Consider the following 18549-nt stretch of genomic DNA (forward strand, 5'->3'; position numbering starts at 1 on the left):
ATACTCTACGTACACATATGATATATAATCATCCTGCCAGTGCCACTAATATGTGCCTTATACTCTATGTACACATATATGATAATCATCCTGCCAGTGCCACTAACATGTGCCTCATACTCTACGTACACATATGATATATAATCATCCTGCCAGTGTCACTGATATGTGCCTCATACTCTACGTACACATATGATATATAATCATCTTGCCAGTGCCACTAATATGTGCCTCATACTCTACGTACACATATATGATAATCATCCTGCCAGCGCCACTAATATGTGCCTCATACTCTACGTAAACATATAAGATTTATAATCATCCTGCAAGTGCCACTAATATGTGCCTCATACACTATGTACACATATGATATATAATCATCCTGCCAGTGCCACTAATATGTGCCTCATACTCTATGTACACATATAAGATACATAATCATCCTGCCAGTGCCACTAATATGGGCCTCATACTCTTATGTACACATATATGATATGTAATCATCCTGCCAGTGCCAATAATAAGTACCTCATACTCTACGTACGCATATAAGATATATAATCATCCTGCCAGTGCCACTAATATGTGCCTCATAATCTACGTACACATATGATATATAATCATCCTGCTAGTGCCACTAATATGTGCCTCATACTCCAAGTACACATATGTTATATAATCATCCTGCCAGTGCCACTAATATGTGCCTCATACACTATGTACACATATGATATATAATCATCCTGCCAGTGCCACTAATATGTGCCTCATACTCTACGTACACATATGATATATAATCATCCTACCAGTACCACTAATGTGCCTCATACTCTACGTACACATATAAGATATATAATCATCTTGCCAGTGCCACTAATATGTGCCTCATACTCTACGTACACATATATGATAATCATCCTGCCAGCGCCACTAATATGTGCCTCATACTCTACGTACATATATAAGATTTATAATCCTGCAAGTGCCACTAATATGTGCCTCATACACTATGTACACATATATGATATATAATCATCCTGCCAGTGCCACTAATATGTGCCTCATACTCTATGTACACATTTAAGATATATAATCATCCTGCCAGTGCCACTAATGTGGGCCTCATACTCTACGTACACATATGATATATAATCATCCTGCCAGTGCCACTAATATGTGCCTTATACTCTATGTACACATATATAATCATCCTGCCAGTGCCACTAACATGTGCCTCATACTCTGCGTACACGATATATAATCATCCTGCCAGTGTCACTAATATGTGCCTCATACTCTACGTACACATGATATATAATCATCCTGCCAGTGCCACTAATATGTGCCTTATACTCTATGTACACATATATGATAATCATCCTACCAGTGCCACTAACATGTGCCTCATACTCTACGTACACATATGATATATAATCATCCTGCCAGTGCCACTAATATGTGCCTCATACTCTACGTACACATATGATATATAATCATCCTGCCAGTGTCACTAATATGTGCCTCATACTCTACGTACACATGATATATAATCATCCTGCCAGTGCCACTAATATGTGCCTTATACTCTATGTACACATATATGATAATCATCCTGCCAGTGCCACTAACATGTGCCTCATACTCTACGTACACATATGATATATAATCATCCTGCCAGTGCCACTAATATGTGCCTCATACTCTACGTACACATATTATATAATCATCCTGCCAGTGTCACTGATATGTGCCTCATACTCTACGTACACATGATATATAATCATCTTGCCAGTGCCACTAATATGTGCCTCATACTCTACGTACACATATATGATAATCATCCTGCCAGCGCCACTAATATGTGCCTCATACTCTACGTACACATATAAGATTTATAATCATCCTGCAAGTGCCACTAATATGGGCCTCATACTCTACGTACACATATATGATATATAATCATCCTGCCAGTGCCACTAATATGGGCCTCATACTCTTATGTACACATATATGATATGTAATCATCCTGCCAGTGCCAATAATAAATACCTCATACTCTACGTACGCATATAAGATATATAATCATCCTGCCAGTGCCACTAATATGTGCCTCATAATCTACGTACACATATGATATATAATCATCCTGCCAGTGCCACTGACATGTGCCTCATACTCTATGTACACATATATGATATATAATCATCCTGCCAGTGCCACTAATATGTGCCTCATACTCTACGTACGCATATAAGATATATAATCATCCTGCCAGTGCCACTAATATGTGCCTCATACTCTACGTACACATATATGATCTATAATCATCCTGCCAGTGCCACTAATATGTGCCTCATACTCTAAGTACACATGATTTATAATCATCCTGCCAGTGCCACTAATATGTGCCTCATACTCTACGTACACATATAAGATATATAATCATCCTGCCAGTGCCACAAATATGTGCCTCATACTCTACGTACACATATAAGATATATAATCATCCTGCCAGTGCCACTAATATGTGCCTCATACTCTACGTACACATATGATATATAATCATCCTGCCAGTGTCACTGATATGTGCCTCATACTCTACGTACACATATGATATATAATCATCTTGCCAGTGCCACTATGTGCCTCATACTCTACGTACACATATATGATAATCATCCTGCCAGCGCCACTAATATGTGCCTCATACTCTACGTACACATATGATATATAATCATCCTGCCAGTGTCACTGATATGTGCCTCATACTCTACGTACACATATGATATATAATCATCTTGCCAGTGCCACTAATATGTGCCTCATACTCTACGTACACATATATGATAATCATCCTGCCAGCGCCACTAATATGTGCCTCATACTCTACGTACACATATAAGATTTATAATCATCCTGCAAGTGCCACTAATATGTGCCTCATACACTATGTACACATATATGATATATAATCATCCTGCCAGTGCCACTAATATGTGCCTCATACTCTATGTACACATATAAGATACATAATCATCCTGCCAGTGCCACTAATATGGGCCTCATACTCTTATGTACACATATATGATATGTAATCATCCTGCCAGTGCCAATAATAAGTACCTCATACTCTACATACGCATATAAGATATATAATCATCCTGCCAGTGCCACTAATATGTGCCTCATAATCTACGTACACATATGATATATAATCATCCTGCCAGTGCCACTGACATGTGCCTCATACTCTATGTACACATATATGATATATAATCATCCTGCCAGTGCCACTAATATGTGCCTCATACTCTACGTACGCATATAAGATATATAATCATCCTGCTAGTGCCACTAATATGTGCCTCATACTCTACGTACACATATATGATCTATAATCATCCTGCCAGTGCCACTAATGTGCCTCATACTCTACGTACACGATATATAATCATCCTGCCAGTGCCACTGATATGTGCCTCATACTCTAAGTACACATGATTTATAATCATCCTGCCAGTGCCACTAATATGTGCCTCATACTCTACGTACACATATAAGATATATAATCATCCTGCCAGTGCCACAAATATGTGCCTCATACTCTACGTACGCATATAAGATATATAATCATCCTGCCAGTGCCACTAATATGTGCCTCATACTCTACGTACACATATATGATCTATAATCATCCTGCCAGTGCCACTAATATGTGCCTCATACTCTACGTACACGATATATAATCATCCTGCCAGTGCCACTGATATGTGCCTCATACTCTAAGTACACATGATTTATAATCATCCTGCCAGTGCCACTAATATGTGCCTCATACTCTACGTACACATATAAGATATATAATCATCCTGCCAGTGCCACAAATATGTGCCTCATACTCTACGTACACATATAAGATATATAATCATCCTGCCAGTGCCACTAATATGTGCCTCATACTCCAAGTACACATATATGATATATAATCATCCTGCCAGTGCCACTAATATGTGCCTCATACTCTACGTACACATATGTTATATAATCATCCTGCCAGTGCCACTATGTGCCTCATACACTATGTACACATATAATATATAATCATCCTGCCAGTGCCACTAATATGTGCCTCATACTCTACGTACACATATAAGATATATAATCATCCTGCCAGTGCCACTAATATGTGCCTCATACTCTACGTACACATATATGATATATAATCATCCTGCCAGTGCCACAAATATGTGCCTCATACTCTACGTACACATATATGATATATAATCATCCTGCCAGTGCCACAAATATGTGCCTCATACTCTACGTACACATATATGATATATAATCATCCTGCCAGTGCCACAAATATGTGCCTCATACACTATGTACAGTAACATAAGAATTTGACAGCAGATAAGAACCATTTGGCCCATGTAGTCTGCGCATCTTGGAGGGTCTTCATGATGCATTGTTTGGGCAGACACTTTCATATACTGTACCTCAATCTCGTGCATTCAAGGCATGAAGGAACGGATGTACCCGCACAATGCTCCGGTGTATCTCACCTTCTCCGCTTGGGGTGGGTCCCATATCGTCCGGATATGAAAAGGCAGTGGCGGAAGTGGGAAACATACTCGTGTTAGCACCACAGGTGTGTAATATGGGGTGTCACTGTCCAGCACCTAGCTAGATGATGCCTGCTACCAATATAAGGAAACGCAGGTCTACAAAGGAGGATAGTACAGCAGATTCCAGTAGTCTATAGGAATCAGTCCAACAGTTCTGCATGCATGCTCACCCCTCAATCTCTACATATTGCAGCCAATTGTAGCATGTTTCATCCAAATCCACTGCTGTAGAGGGCTGGGGCTACAAGTCCGCAAGGCCCACTGGGTATTTTTCCAACCCCCTGCCTGGTCAGTCTTCTGTCTCAGAGCACAGAGGAGGGACAGGGCAGACAAAGGTGTACTGTCCATGGCGTATGTAGTACTGTCCTCGCACTGTACTAAGTATGGATATACCAATTAACTCTTGCTAACTCAAATGTAAATACAGATTTTGTTTAAAAAAGACACAATCACGAAAGGATAATATTTCAATGTTTTATTGTTTACATTCTTTTTTTGTTTCTGTTATCACTGCTCATAATGCATCCAATATGTGAACATTCCTTAGTTATACAAAGATATTATTGGAATCACAAAGTATAATTTTCACAGTAACATCAGTGCATCAAGAAAGCTTAGTGTTCATACCACTTCAGTGTTACCAGTGCATCGCCCTCTCATTATATGGCCAAATATATTCCACCCTGCTCAATCATCTCATTTAAATGATTTCTGCTATAAATGCCATGATATTCAAGGAAAATACTGCAATTATTTCACTGTTGCTGTAGACACTGCTTAGTTCAAAGAACATTCACTGTGATACTTTTGTGTGTCCCAAAAATACGTTAAGTGAAAGTTGGGTGTCAGACCATGCCAATGTGAATTTACAATCTAGCCTTGGCATCAGGTCCAAAATGACACAGAAACGGACAAAAAATACAGTACCTAGCTTACAATGCGGTGCCCCCAAATTAGGCTTTAAAAGAACTCTCACCCTATAATATTTTTTTATATAGTTTCCTTCTGCATTCTCTAATGGAAATAATCAGAAATGAATGTATAATAACATAACTATAACAGAATGTTACAAATAATTTACCACCCTTTATCTAAGGCGCTTCTCAATAAACCGTCAAGTGGATGTTCAATCTCAGTGATTATAGGGATGATTGCCCTTAAAAGATAGAACATAACACAGACATAGCATAATACTGTGACAGCAATGAAGCACACAATAAATGGATGAAAGATCCAGACTCGTACCAGAAGGGGTGGTCTACTAATAGTAGACAAAATCGCTTTTTGTGGAGCGGATCACCGACTTGGAAATATTCTGAGTCTGTTTACTGCATAGATGGTTTTTCTTTCTTACTTCAACCAATTTGACATATGTGAAGGAAATAATACTTGGATAGTGTATTACCATAAAAAATGTATTTCCACAAACAACATAATCTCTAAAAGATGGATTCTCACCAGACTGAGTGGTCTACCAAAGGTAGACAAAAGCGTTTTGTTTATGATAACTACCAGGCGTCCCCAGGAGTGATCGTCCCCAGCCAGGCGAGAGGTCCACCAAAGTCCTGCTACCCTCACCCTCTGATGTTGTTTGTGGAAATAAATTTTTTATGGTAATACACTATCCAAGTATTATTTCCTTCACATATGTCAAATTGGTTGAAGTAAGAAAGAAAAACCATCTATGCAGTAAACAGACTCAGAATATTTCCAAGTCGGTGATCTGCTCCACAAAAAGCGATTTTGTCTAATATTAGTAGACCACCCCTTCTGGTACGAGTCTGGATCTTTCATCCATTTATTGTGTGCTTCATTGCTGTCACAGTATTATGCTATGTCTGTGTTATGTTCTATCTTTTAAGGGCAATCATCCCTATAATCACTGAGATTGAACATCCACTTGACGGTTTATTGAGAAGCGCCTTAGATAAAGGGTGGTAAATTATTTGTTACATTATATGTTTTTTAAGTATTGGTGATACTTTTAACCACCCCTTGTTTTGGCTGCTGGGGCGCACTGATTGTTATCAACTATTTTCTTTATAACAGAATGTTCCCTATCGTCAATGAACATAGCCACCTTTTCTCTTGTCAAAGTTTATGTGTGATAGTGATATTCACAATATCGTAGTTTTGATTAGGTACAATGTCACTGGTGGTGAAGTATGACATACTTGGTGGCATGGCCAAATCCCTAAAATATGACAAAAGGTGAAAGTAAACAACGCTTAAGGCAATGAATGGTTCCCAAACTCGGTCCTCAAGGCACCCTAACAGTACAGGTTTTTTTCGATATCCATGGTTGAACTTAGATGGTTACATCAAATTGACTGAAGTACCATTTAAGTCACATGTGCTCTAGCGTGGATTTCCTTAAAACCTGGACTGTTAGGGTGCCTTAAGGACCGAGTTTGGGATCCTCTGCCTTTAGGGGTTATGCATACAAGTGCCATTGATTTCTATGAATGATCTGGTTGATTCACACTTACGTTATTGTTTTCTGATGGATAATATTAAAAAACCTCACACGCCTGCATTCATTTACAGTGGGGTGTACTGCAGCAGATTATTAGCCAACATAAAAGGATGAGAAATGAAGTGCAGCCGTTCTCATTTGCAAGAATTATAATACTGCTACAGCCTGTAAAGAGGAATAGCATAAAACTAAATGAAACACATTTTGTTCCCCATGTATATGGCACAACTAAGAAAAGAAATATTTGGAGGGTAGACTATTTTGACCATGAAATAACACTAATTCATTAATATCTGAAAAACAAACAATGCTTGTTTTGTTCCAGATCATAGGCATAAATCCTGGTGCAGCAGCGGTGGCAGATGCTAGTGCTGCTCTGAGTCCTGCTCCCCCTTCCATCCTCGCTAAGCGCCACTCTCTGAGGGGCAGAACGCAGTGCTTTCGGACAGTAAGAAGCTTGGTGAAAGCACTGCAGTGTGACCACTGACACTGCGAGGCACTGGAATGAGAAATACTGTGAACTGGCCTTCTAGCGCCACAAACTTACATTTTGCTAAAAAGTGGAAGAGGACTCTGATACATTCCCTTTCTATCTGGACAGGAAGTGTATAGCAGCACGCAGCCGTGCCGCAGGTGACCCCCTAAGGTAACTGAGAGGAAGTTTTGGGTTCCTTTAGCATGTTGCTATGGGGACAACACATTTCTAATTATGCCTGTTACAAAACTCAATGTTTTTAGTCATATGTCCCAACTGTCACTGATTACGGTGGCACAGTCCTGAATTGTGGGATCTGACCTGTTATCTTGCCCCAGTGGACATGTTGGTGGGAATGTTAGGCGTTTTGTCCCATTCACTAATGCTTTGCATAGCAAGAATGGGTGTTTTGCAGGCAAGTTGACTAAGAGGCTGCCATCATGAAGTGTAATGTTCCCATTGCAACATGGATATGCCCACTGTCCTGATTCATGGATCTGAAATGTTGGGAAGCATGCTTTCCTAGTATATGAAAGTGAGGTCTATAAGCAGATTAGAAGTGACATATTTAGTAAACTAAGGGGGACATGTACTAAACAGTGATAAAAGTAGAGAAGTGAGCCAGTGGAGAAGTTGCCCAGGGCAACCAATCAGCACTGATGTAACATTTATAATTTGCATACTGTAAACATATACAGCACAGCTGATTGGTTGCCATGGGCAGCTTCTCCACTGGCTCACTTCTCCACTTTTATCACTGTTTAGTACATGTCCCCCAGAGAACAATGGTCCTTGCGTTTGCCCTTTTGGGAGAAAATTATAAGGTCTAGTTATCTAATGCTAAATGAGCCAGCAGAACATATTTTTGGGAAACAACTATTTAATGCCTGTTATTTCCATATTACTCCCTGAAATGACTGAGTTGCTAGAGGCAACACAGCTACAGAGGTATATTTACTTCATGTCCTTTATTAAGCACGATGCAGACACGTCTGTCACCAGACATAAACTGCATGCACGTGTTATCACTTGCACATACATCTGCACATTTTACATTCTGGTAAACCTAAGATAGTGCCTACGGTGCTTAAGGCCAGGTTTTTGGCAAATACAGAATGAGAGTTGTGGTTTGCGTGGCCTAGTGTACCTTCTGTTTGTGTTTCTGTTCAACGTGTGCTCTATACATGGCAGGCATTTGTCTTACATGATTTTTTTTTTTAAATAATAATTTTTTTTATTGATTAAAGCTGTCTTGCATGTTTTAATTAACTGAAAGGCAACAAAAAGTATAAAATTAGAGGTATTCCTGATTGTGGACACATGGGGCCTAATTCAGAGTTGATCGCAGCATCAAATTTGTTAGTAGTTGAGTAAAACAATGGCCCTCATTCCGAGTTGATCGCTCGCTAGCTGCTTTTAGCAGCCATGCAAACGCTAAGCCGCCGCCCTCTGGGAGTGTATTTTAGCTTAGCAGAAGTGCGAATGAAAGGATCGCAGAGCGGCTACAAAATAATTTTGTGCAGTGTCAGAGTAGCTCCAGACCTACTCAACGCTAGCGATCACTTCAGACTATTCAGTTCCTGTTTTGATGTCACGAACACGCCTGCATTTCCCCAACCACGCCTGCATTTTTCCACACACTCCCTGAAAACGGTCAGTTGACACCCAGAAACGCCCACTTCCTGTCAATCACTCTGCAGCCAGCAGTGCGACTGAATTGCTTCGCTAGACCTTGTGTGAAACTACATAATTCGTTGTAATAGTACGACGCGCGTGCGCATTGCGGCGCATACGCATGTGCAGAAGTGCCGTTTTTTTGCCTGATCGCTGCGCTGCAACCGAAATCTTCTAGCATACAACTTGGAATGACCCCCAATGTGCACTGCAGGGAGGGTGGGCAGATATAACATGTGCAGAGAGAGTTAGATTTGGGTGGGGTGTGTTCAAACTGAAATCTAAATTGTAGTGTAAAAATAAAGCAGCCAGTATTTATCCTGCACAGAAGCAAAATTACCCACCCAAATCTAACTCTTTCTGCACATGTTATATCTGCCTCCCCTGCAGTGCACATGGTTTTGCCAAACTGCTATCAACTCTGAATTACCTTCTAAGTTGGAGCTCATGTTTACAGCTAAGGCCCAGATATTTGCATTGCACTTTGAGCACAGATGAGGGTCATGGCTATGTAATACAAATGGCAATAAAGTCATCCTTTAATGCATTCACAGCCACATATCTAATATTTGGGTACTTCCTCATCTTTGCAGCCCCCCCTGCTGGAGAAGCGCTGGTTACGCTACGCTACTTACGTATCTTCACTGACTAGTGAAGATACGTCATATGCGGGGGCGAGTGTGTGTTGTGTTCGGCTAGTCATATGCGGCGAGTGTTCGTCCACAGAAAATATGTGGGGGACAGAACAGATATATCGCGCGGCGTCAGCGGAAATACAGTAGCAGTACCGTAAGTACACTGTAGTAAATTTTGCTTTTTAAGAAAGTTGCGTAAGTTACGTACCTTACGTAGCAGATAAGTAAGTTACCTAGCGGGGGCCGCAAAGATAGGGAAGTACCAATATTTGAATGTCATGTTGCTATTTTACTTTATTGCATGGTTTAATTTTGATTCAGGAAGAAATAAGCAGTGTAACATTCATACTAGGGCAAACATCTATTAGTGCAGTTTCCCAAACTCTGCTGCAGTCCAGGTTTTAAGGATATCCATTCTTGAGCACAGGTGACTTAATTAGTACCTCGGTCAATTTGATATAACATTCTAGACTCAAGCATGGATATCCTTAAAATATGGACTGTAATAGTGAAGTTCTGAATCAATGTGTAAGTGTGATACAGTTAGTCAGGAATTAGCTATGAATTATTTCAAGAGCAAGAGAGCAATTGTAAAACACTGACTACTCCTGTAAGATGATAAAATATTAATTGTATATGTCTTAACAACCAATACCCCAAACAAGTGCTGATGTCACATCCTGGCAGTTATGTAATTGCTATAATTACAGTATGTGTAAACCTTTATAGGTAGTACGGCTCACATACTGTATAATAAACTTTCCTCTTTCCAGGCTTAACATGAAAATTAAAATGTTAGCAGCAAAGCAGTGAAAATCAATATTTTTATTGAATAATGTGTAAGCAAAAACTTAAAAAAATAATAATCTTGAGATCTTGAGAATAAAAATAATGGAAGACACATATGTGGAGGCTACTTACTCTACCTCAAATAGTATTTAATTCAGCAGAAAATGAGGGCTTTATCCGGCTGTGAGAGCAGTTACCTACTCTAACTAATGAGCTATGAATTTATTATACAGAGTCCCGTTATAATTCCAACTACAGTACATTGTTAATAAAAATATAAATTTAAAAACACAGAATAATTTAATACAATCAAAAGTGCAAATGTCACTAGAAGCAGTGGGTAACATGCCATTATTCCTTCATCTTCTCAGATCAATCCAAATTAATCAGTACGACATCTCTTATCACCAATCAGCTAAACAAAATGTCAGCCCCCCCTACAGAGCAGACACAAGACCTGCAGGTTTGGGAAAGAATTTGCAGTAAACTACAAAACAAACCAATCATTGGCGTAAACCCCTTCACTGACTGATCAATTTAAAAATCAAAGCAGTGACTGTGCAAATGTTTGTTTATGCATTCTGTTTCAGCGCAATAAAATTCACAGTTTGGATTAAGACATCAACATCAGCGTATTTGTATATATTACGATATTCCAGTTGTAAAGCAATGCGCAGCGGAATATGCTGACGTCATATAAATAAATGTTATTAATAATATCCAATCAAGACAGCTGTATTATCGGTCAAAGACTAGTTTCACTGTCTTTAAGTATTCATCAGAATCATAGATTTTGTTACAAGCATGGTAATTAGCTCAGTGTACAGTATGTACTCCATTATAAGTGTTCTGCTGATGAGAAGCACCCTGATATATTAAGGCTTTTCATTATGAATGATGCTATAAAGAGTCAAATGGATTCTGAGTAACGGTTACAATGACCAATCTTTAAAGCGGGCATACACTATACACTTACCTGTCAGATCATCTGGCAGTTCTGGCTGGTTGGAATGAAAGTCTGGTAATGGATGAGAGCAAATGGCAATCGACCATTTGCTCCCAAACACTGGACAAAAACGGTTGTTCAGACAAATTGGTTAAATCTACAATTTAACCAATTCAACTGAATGACGGGTTTTGTTCATTTTTCTGTGTTTGGGAGCAAATGGTCAATTGTCATTTGCTCTCATCCATTACCAAATTTTCATTCCAACCAGCCAGATCTGTCAGATGATCTGCCAGATAATTGTATAGTGCATTCCCAGCTTTACTCAAAGTACCGCCCCTTAAATGCTAATGCTGTAGCTATAGATGAATCACTAGTTGGTGTGTATGCTATTGTGACCAGGCTGAACAGTTGTGTTATCAATTAAATAACAAGACTAGTGACTACTCCAAAGAATGTTGTGTTGCTGCACTTTTACAGAAGTGATTTTACTGTGTAGGCAGCATTATAGCAAGCGGTGTACAAGTCAATGTGGTGCAGGCTGTGTTATATACAGTATAATATATAGTATCAAAAGAATGTAAACTTTAAATTGACTGAATAACCCAGTACTAGCAAGCTGTCATGAACAAGGTAAAAGCTTTTCAAGTTTTGTCCTTTCTTCTGCTCCCACAGATTTCTGGGAAATACGGGTATCTGCAGATTATGCAGAACAGTCAGTGAACAAACTATGAACAATCCCCCCTTCTAAGCCTATGCACATCCTGAAACCATTTTTTCTTCATATTTTAAAAAACAGTCTAATCTAAGTTTAAGATTTACATGCGTGTTACACTGATTTTCTTCCAGCCATATCCATAAATTCCCATCTGCTTAAAACAGTAATAGTAGCTCTCCAAACCCAGCTGGTATACTGTATTACTGGGCACACGACTGTTGCTCTTCCTTCTGCCATCCTCTCTGACTGCTGAGCATCTTAGCAAAACGTACGTCGGCTCTATCATAGCCACAATGGGAGACTCTGGCCGGGAAAAGTATTCCCACAAAAGCCGTGACTCAGCCATGTAGCCTAGAACATGGATGGTAACATAGCCTTACGCATGGCACTGTGATCACCTGGTCAGTTGCCACAATTACTTGCACTTAATTACTTTCATTATGAACTACCTCAAAAACAAATTTCCTTTAGACATTTTTAATGCATAATAGCTCTTATTTAGTATGTAATATAGCCACTTACACTTCAGCATGTAAGAAAACAGTACAACAGTTCATAGCCAACTATATAGAAATGAGTGTGTACTGTTATACAGTATATGTGATTGCCATAGTTTTCCTACTCCCTATCTATTCTAGTCTGTGTATGAGCACACTAAAAGAATACAGTTCATGAAAGTGTTGATAAAAAAACTGCTGTCATATCTAGATTTAAAAAAGAAAGCAATAAATAAAAAAAACAACCAAATTGTAAATACATACTACTTGCACAAATGAGGTCACTGTAAAGGACAACCAATAGTCTTATCTCATATAACAAATCTCACTGACAGTAGTTCATCACCAGCCTGACAGACACTTCAGACACAGCTGTTCATCCCCGTTCTTTTTCATTATTACTATAAGTTTTTTTTTTTTTTTTTTCAAACATAGGTTCCTGTCCATTGAGAAGTACGAGTTTTGTTTCTACTAGTAGGTGAGCCTAGTGGATCTCTGCCCAACTGGTACATCACATCTCAGTGTGGCACAATATAATATCTAATTATATAATTTTATTAAACATATTTTCTTGCAAATACTGTTCCCCAGATTTGGAGAGATCCTAAAAGTAGTAGTTGACCCTACTGAAGCACAAAGTCATCCATAGAGTTTCAAATGAGCAGCGTGTAAAGGAAATTCCGTACAGAAAGGCATGTCTTCATGCGGACTCTCCAGGCACAGTGGTTCCTGTAGCTTTCTTCTTAGGGCGCACCTTTACATTCTTGGGCTGTGTCTGGTACAGAAATACAGATGTAGCTCATATAACAGGTCTCATCAGTCAGTCAGAACAGTGTTATGGGTATGCTTGACCGGCGGAAGGAATCCTGGCGGTCAGCATACCGACGCTGGTATCCCGGCCGCCAGAATGCTGGGGGGGGGTTTGGGCACTGGTGCTATCCTCACTCTGTGGGCGTCATAGAGACCCAGGAATGGGAATAACCTTCGGCCCCCTGCCGGCATTCTGGCGGTCGGGATCCCGGCGTAGGTATGCTGATCATCGGAATCCCGCCCACCGTTCCATCTTATACACAGCTTGGTGAACACAACTTAGGACATACTTTACATTAAGGTTAGGTGAAAACAAAGTGCCATACAGGCTGCCAAGACCGGACATATTCTGGAGGGATAACAAGCAACAATTGTATGAGCCTTTACTATAAACACCTTAATCCAACCACAATAACGATCAGAACATTTTCAGTTGTCTTGCAATTATCAATAGGGATTACATAAGTGTATAAGGGCCTATGTAAGGAGTATGTTTTCTCTGTTAAGTTTTATAAAAATCCTTAACCACTGTAAATTGGAGGTGCGTCATTTTTCCATCTCACTAGTGTAGACTTATTAAAGACAACTCCCCCTCCAAAATACAAAGTGCCCACATGTAATGTATAACAAATGCAGGGGGACACAAATTAGTAACCCTGCGACGTTTAGACAAAAGCTGGAGAATCATGGTCATTCCTGCAGTGCTACAGAGCCGACTACACTACAGTTCAATACAATTCAATACAATACACTTCAATAGAGCTCTACTGGATGGCTGAGACCAGACTAATTCAGCTTCAAGCAACAGTGATGCTTCCTGGTAGGACTCTATGAATTTGCTATAGTGGTGAGACTTAAGGGGGGTACACACGGAGCGATAATCTAAGCAATCTGACTAGATTGCTTAGATTTTCAGCAACATCGCTCCGTGTGTAGCCCCCTCAGCGATAGCGATGCGCGGCCCCGCACATCGCTATCGCTGCTGCTAGATTGGCCTGCATGCAGGCCAATCTAGCGGGTCGCTCACTTCACCCGCTGGGTGAAGTGAGCGCCCCCCCGTCTCCCCCCGCACGCTCAGCACAGATCGCGCTGTGCTGAGCGCCGGGAGAGATGTGTGCTGAGCGGTTCGCTCAGCACACATCTCTCCCAAATCGGGCCGTGAGTACTGGCCTTTAGCTGATTAAGGAGGGGCCCACTAAAGGGAAACATATGCCTTAGTGCTTCACTGTCCCAGCAATGTTATTTTATCGGATACACTGCATACCTCCCAACATGACCTTCTCCAGGAGGGGCACAATGCTCTGCTCCTGGACTTTTCTCTTAATTTATGATTGCTGGCACCTGTGCTGAAACATCTTTCTTATCCATTAACCTGTTCAAAGCAGGTGCCAGCAATCATAAATGAAGAGAAAAGTCCAGAAGCACCTGGAAAGGGCGATGTTGGGAGGTAGGAGATTGGATCCTGCAATTAACTGAACAGGAATTTCTATTTTTCAACAATCCCTTCCATTCAATTACTATACATTTTTATTTTACATTTTTAAATACAACTCATTCTATTTAGTTACTTCTCATTTGAAATTTCTAATATTAAATACATTAATTTATACAACAGTATGCATGCTTGAAATAATTTGTCTAAATGAAGCAGGGGCGTTAGTGGAAAAGTATTGGTTAATGTCATTATTACAACTCACTCATCAACCTAAAGTGATTTTAAAGGCCAGGGCTGGTGTACTGAGTAGGTCTCTAATGAAGGCTTGTGCTTTACTGTGCTAAATAACGATGTGACTTATGTTATGCAGTACAGAATAAATAAAAGCACGTCTTTCGCACAGCTTGTCGCTTTTGTTGTTTAGTTTAGCGTATATTTATGTGCACAACAATTACTTGTTTCTTCTGCTGTGTGGAACGGCACACAAGTCAGGTGACAATACCACCCACTTCCCATTTTGGACTTTTCTCACCCCACTTAAATTGAGCTTTTCAAAATTTGTCCTATTCATTTGACCATTACCAAGAAAAGTTAAAGGGTTAATTATACTGCCTCATGTTTACATTTTATATACACATGTGGACAAATTTGTTGGTACCCTTCCATGAAAAAGAAAAACCCATATTTTCCACTGAAATAACTTTACAAATTGTCATCCAGCATTGTTTATTCCATAGTTAATAGGAATCAGACTTTGCATTAGATTTGTGATTCAATAGAATATTTTTTTTAAAATAAACCACTGAAAATGACATGGACAAAAAATATTTTGTTGAGGCAATTACAGCAAACAAGCGTTTTCTATAGCTCTCCTTGGGGCAGATGTATTAACCTGGAGAATGCATAAGGAAGTGATAAACCAGTGACATGTGCAAGGTGATAAAGGCACCAGCCAATCAGTTCCAATATGTAAAATAACAGTTAGGATCTGATTGGCTGGTGCCTTTATCACCTTTCACATATCACTGGTTTATCACTTCCTTATGCCTTCTACAGGTTAATACATCTGCCCGAATTGAGACTTCTGTCAGCAGGTAGTTTGTCCCACTCTTCCTGAGCAAACTGCTCCAGCTGTGTCTCAGGTTTGATGGGTTCCTTCTCCAGACAGCATTTTTCAGCTCTTTCAATAAAATTCAGATCAGGGCTCACAGAAGGCCACTTCAGAACAGTCCAATGTTCTGTTCTTATCCATTCTTGGATGCTTTTAGCTGTGTGTTTTTGGGTTATTATCTTTTTGGTGGACCCATGACTTGTGACTGCGCTGCCTTGATAGTCTTAATAATTCATTGTGCCCTGCATAGATTTAAGGAACCCAGTGCCAGATGCAGCAAAGCAGCCCCGAAACATAACCAAGCCTCATCCATGTTTCACAGCTTCACTGTTTTATCTGTGAACATAGAGCTAATGTGACTTGCCAAAAAAGTCCAGTTTTGACTCATCTGCCCAAAGGACATTCTTCCCAGACGCACTGTGTTAATATGTTAATATGCATTTTAGAAAATTTCAGTTTGGATTTTTATGCTGTTTTTTTTTTTTTTTTTAATAGTTGAGTCCTCCTGGGTCTTCTTCTAAGGAGCCCATGGCATTCAAAAAGCATTGGATGGTGCAATCGGACACTCAGATATGTTGGAGTTCAGCTTTTCCTCACTATCCATTTCAACTCTTGCAGCTGCATCCAGAGGGGTTACTACAGTCCCATGGACTTTAAATTCTTAATAATATTTGCAATTGTGGTCACAGGAACATCAGTCTTCTTGTACATGGTCTTATAGCCTTTACCTTTACATGTTTGTCTATAATTTTCTTCTGATCTCCTCAGACATCTCTCTCCTTTACTTTCTATGGCTCATGTTCAGTGTGGTGCACATGATGATACCAAAAAGCAGTGACTACTTTTCTACATTTAAATACATTGGGGGGGTATTCAATTGTTTGAAAAGTCAGTTGGGTGTCTGTTTTTTCCTATCTAATAGACAGGAAAAATAGACACCCAACCGACTTTTCAAACAATTGAATTCCACCCACTGAATGACTGATTAGACGATTGAAGACATGTGTGAACTAACTCAAGAAAGGAATTAGTTTGAAATATCACTATAATCCAATTGTTTATTATCTTTTCTAAAGGGTACCAACACATCTGTCTAATCTATTTTAGAATATCTTTGGAGAATAAGCAATAATTTATCTATTTTCACAGTTTATTTGATGTATTCTATGACATAGCAAAGGCATACAGGTACACATAAGATAATAGCTTATCTTATGGAGGAATGAAGCACTGTTTCAATGAGCTGTAAGGGTACCAACAAATTTGTTGACATCTGTATATGTGGAATTTTTGATCATACATACTGTTATGGAACTTTTTTTACAGAACACTTGGGATTGAGTTATTTGGAGCACAATGCATAAAATCAAGTGAAGACAATTAAATGGTGCCATAAAAAGTACAAAACGCTACTCTGGGCGTTCCCTTCTCATTATCTTATCTATCAGTGCTTCTCACAGTGGGGCAAATGCAGAGTTGTAAGTAAATCAAGCAGACACTGTTTAAAAGAAGTGTGCATGGAAAAAATATAGAAAACAGGAGCTGCTTTATGTCAAGTCACTAATGCGTAAGTGAAACAATATGTGAAACACAGAGGTATAGGATACAACAGTGGTTCTCAAACTCGGTCCTCAGGACCCCACACAGTGCATGTTTTGCAGGTAACCCAGCAAGTGCACAGGTGTATTAATTACCCACTGACACATTTTAAAAGGTCCACAGGTGGAGCAAATGATTTCACTTTCGATTCTGTAAGGAGACTTGCAAAACATGCACTGTGTGGGGTCCTGAGGACCGAGTTTGAGAACCTGTGGGATACAACATAGGGATAGCAGCTGTATGGTACAGTAGTCACCTGTACTAATATATTGCAAAATAAGAATAACATAGGAACACAGCGCATAAATACTGTATTTAGAAGCTGTGTGATTAAAAACGGCAGTTTGATGAAACAGATATAAATACATCACATACAAATACATAATACCATATTAAAAGGAAAATAAATCTGAAAATAAACATGAAATCAGACAATATGTGTATTGCTTAAATAAGGGAAAAAGAGGGTGTCCTGAGAATAACTAGATAGTAAGGTCCACGAAAAGCTATGAAAACAAATTGGAAGGATATATTTACCAGTTACTGGGGAATTAAAGGATATATTTACCAGTTACTGGGGAATGGAAGGATATATTTACCAGTTTCAATTAAAGGACCTCCTGCAATGTGCACTGAGTCCAGGATGTAGTGCAGTGTAGCGGAATGTCTGATGCAATATGGAGTACGCGATAAGTTCACTAAGATGAGCATCTGATGAAGCTGACGTCAGCAAAACAAATTGCACCACAATAA

General features: G+C 39.4%; 1 protein-coding gene across 3 annotated transcripts in view; it reads right to left on the minus strand.

Annotated features, from left to right (window-relative positions):
- The window catches only part of REEP2 (receptor accessory protein 2), a 188622-nt gene that overhangs the window by 13484 nt on the left and 156589 nt on the right, over positions 1-18549 (minus strand). For 2 of the 3 annotated variants that reach the window (XM_063927858.1, XM_063927857.1), the window contains exon 8: positions 11895-13616. The exons of the other annotated variant lie outside the window; for it this stretch is intronic. In XM_063927858.1, coding sequence (XP_063783928.1) covers positions 13542-13616 — 75 coding nt within the window. In that variant the 3' untranslated portion in view covers positions 11895-13541. Of the gene's footprint in view, positions 1-11894; positions 13617-18549 lie in introns of those variants that run through there. 3 annotated transcript variants of the gene reach the window in all.

This window comes from Pseudophryne corroboree, chromosome 6, assembly GCF_028390025.1.
Source record: "Pseudophryne corroboree isolate aPseCor3 chromosome 6, aPseCor3.hap2, whole genome shotgun sequence".
NCBI classification, from domain to species: Eukaryota; Metazoa; Chordata; class Amphibia; order Anura; family Myobatrachidae; genus Pseudophryne; species Pseudophryne corroboree.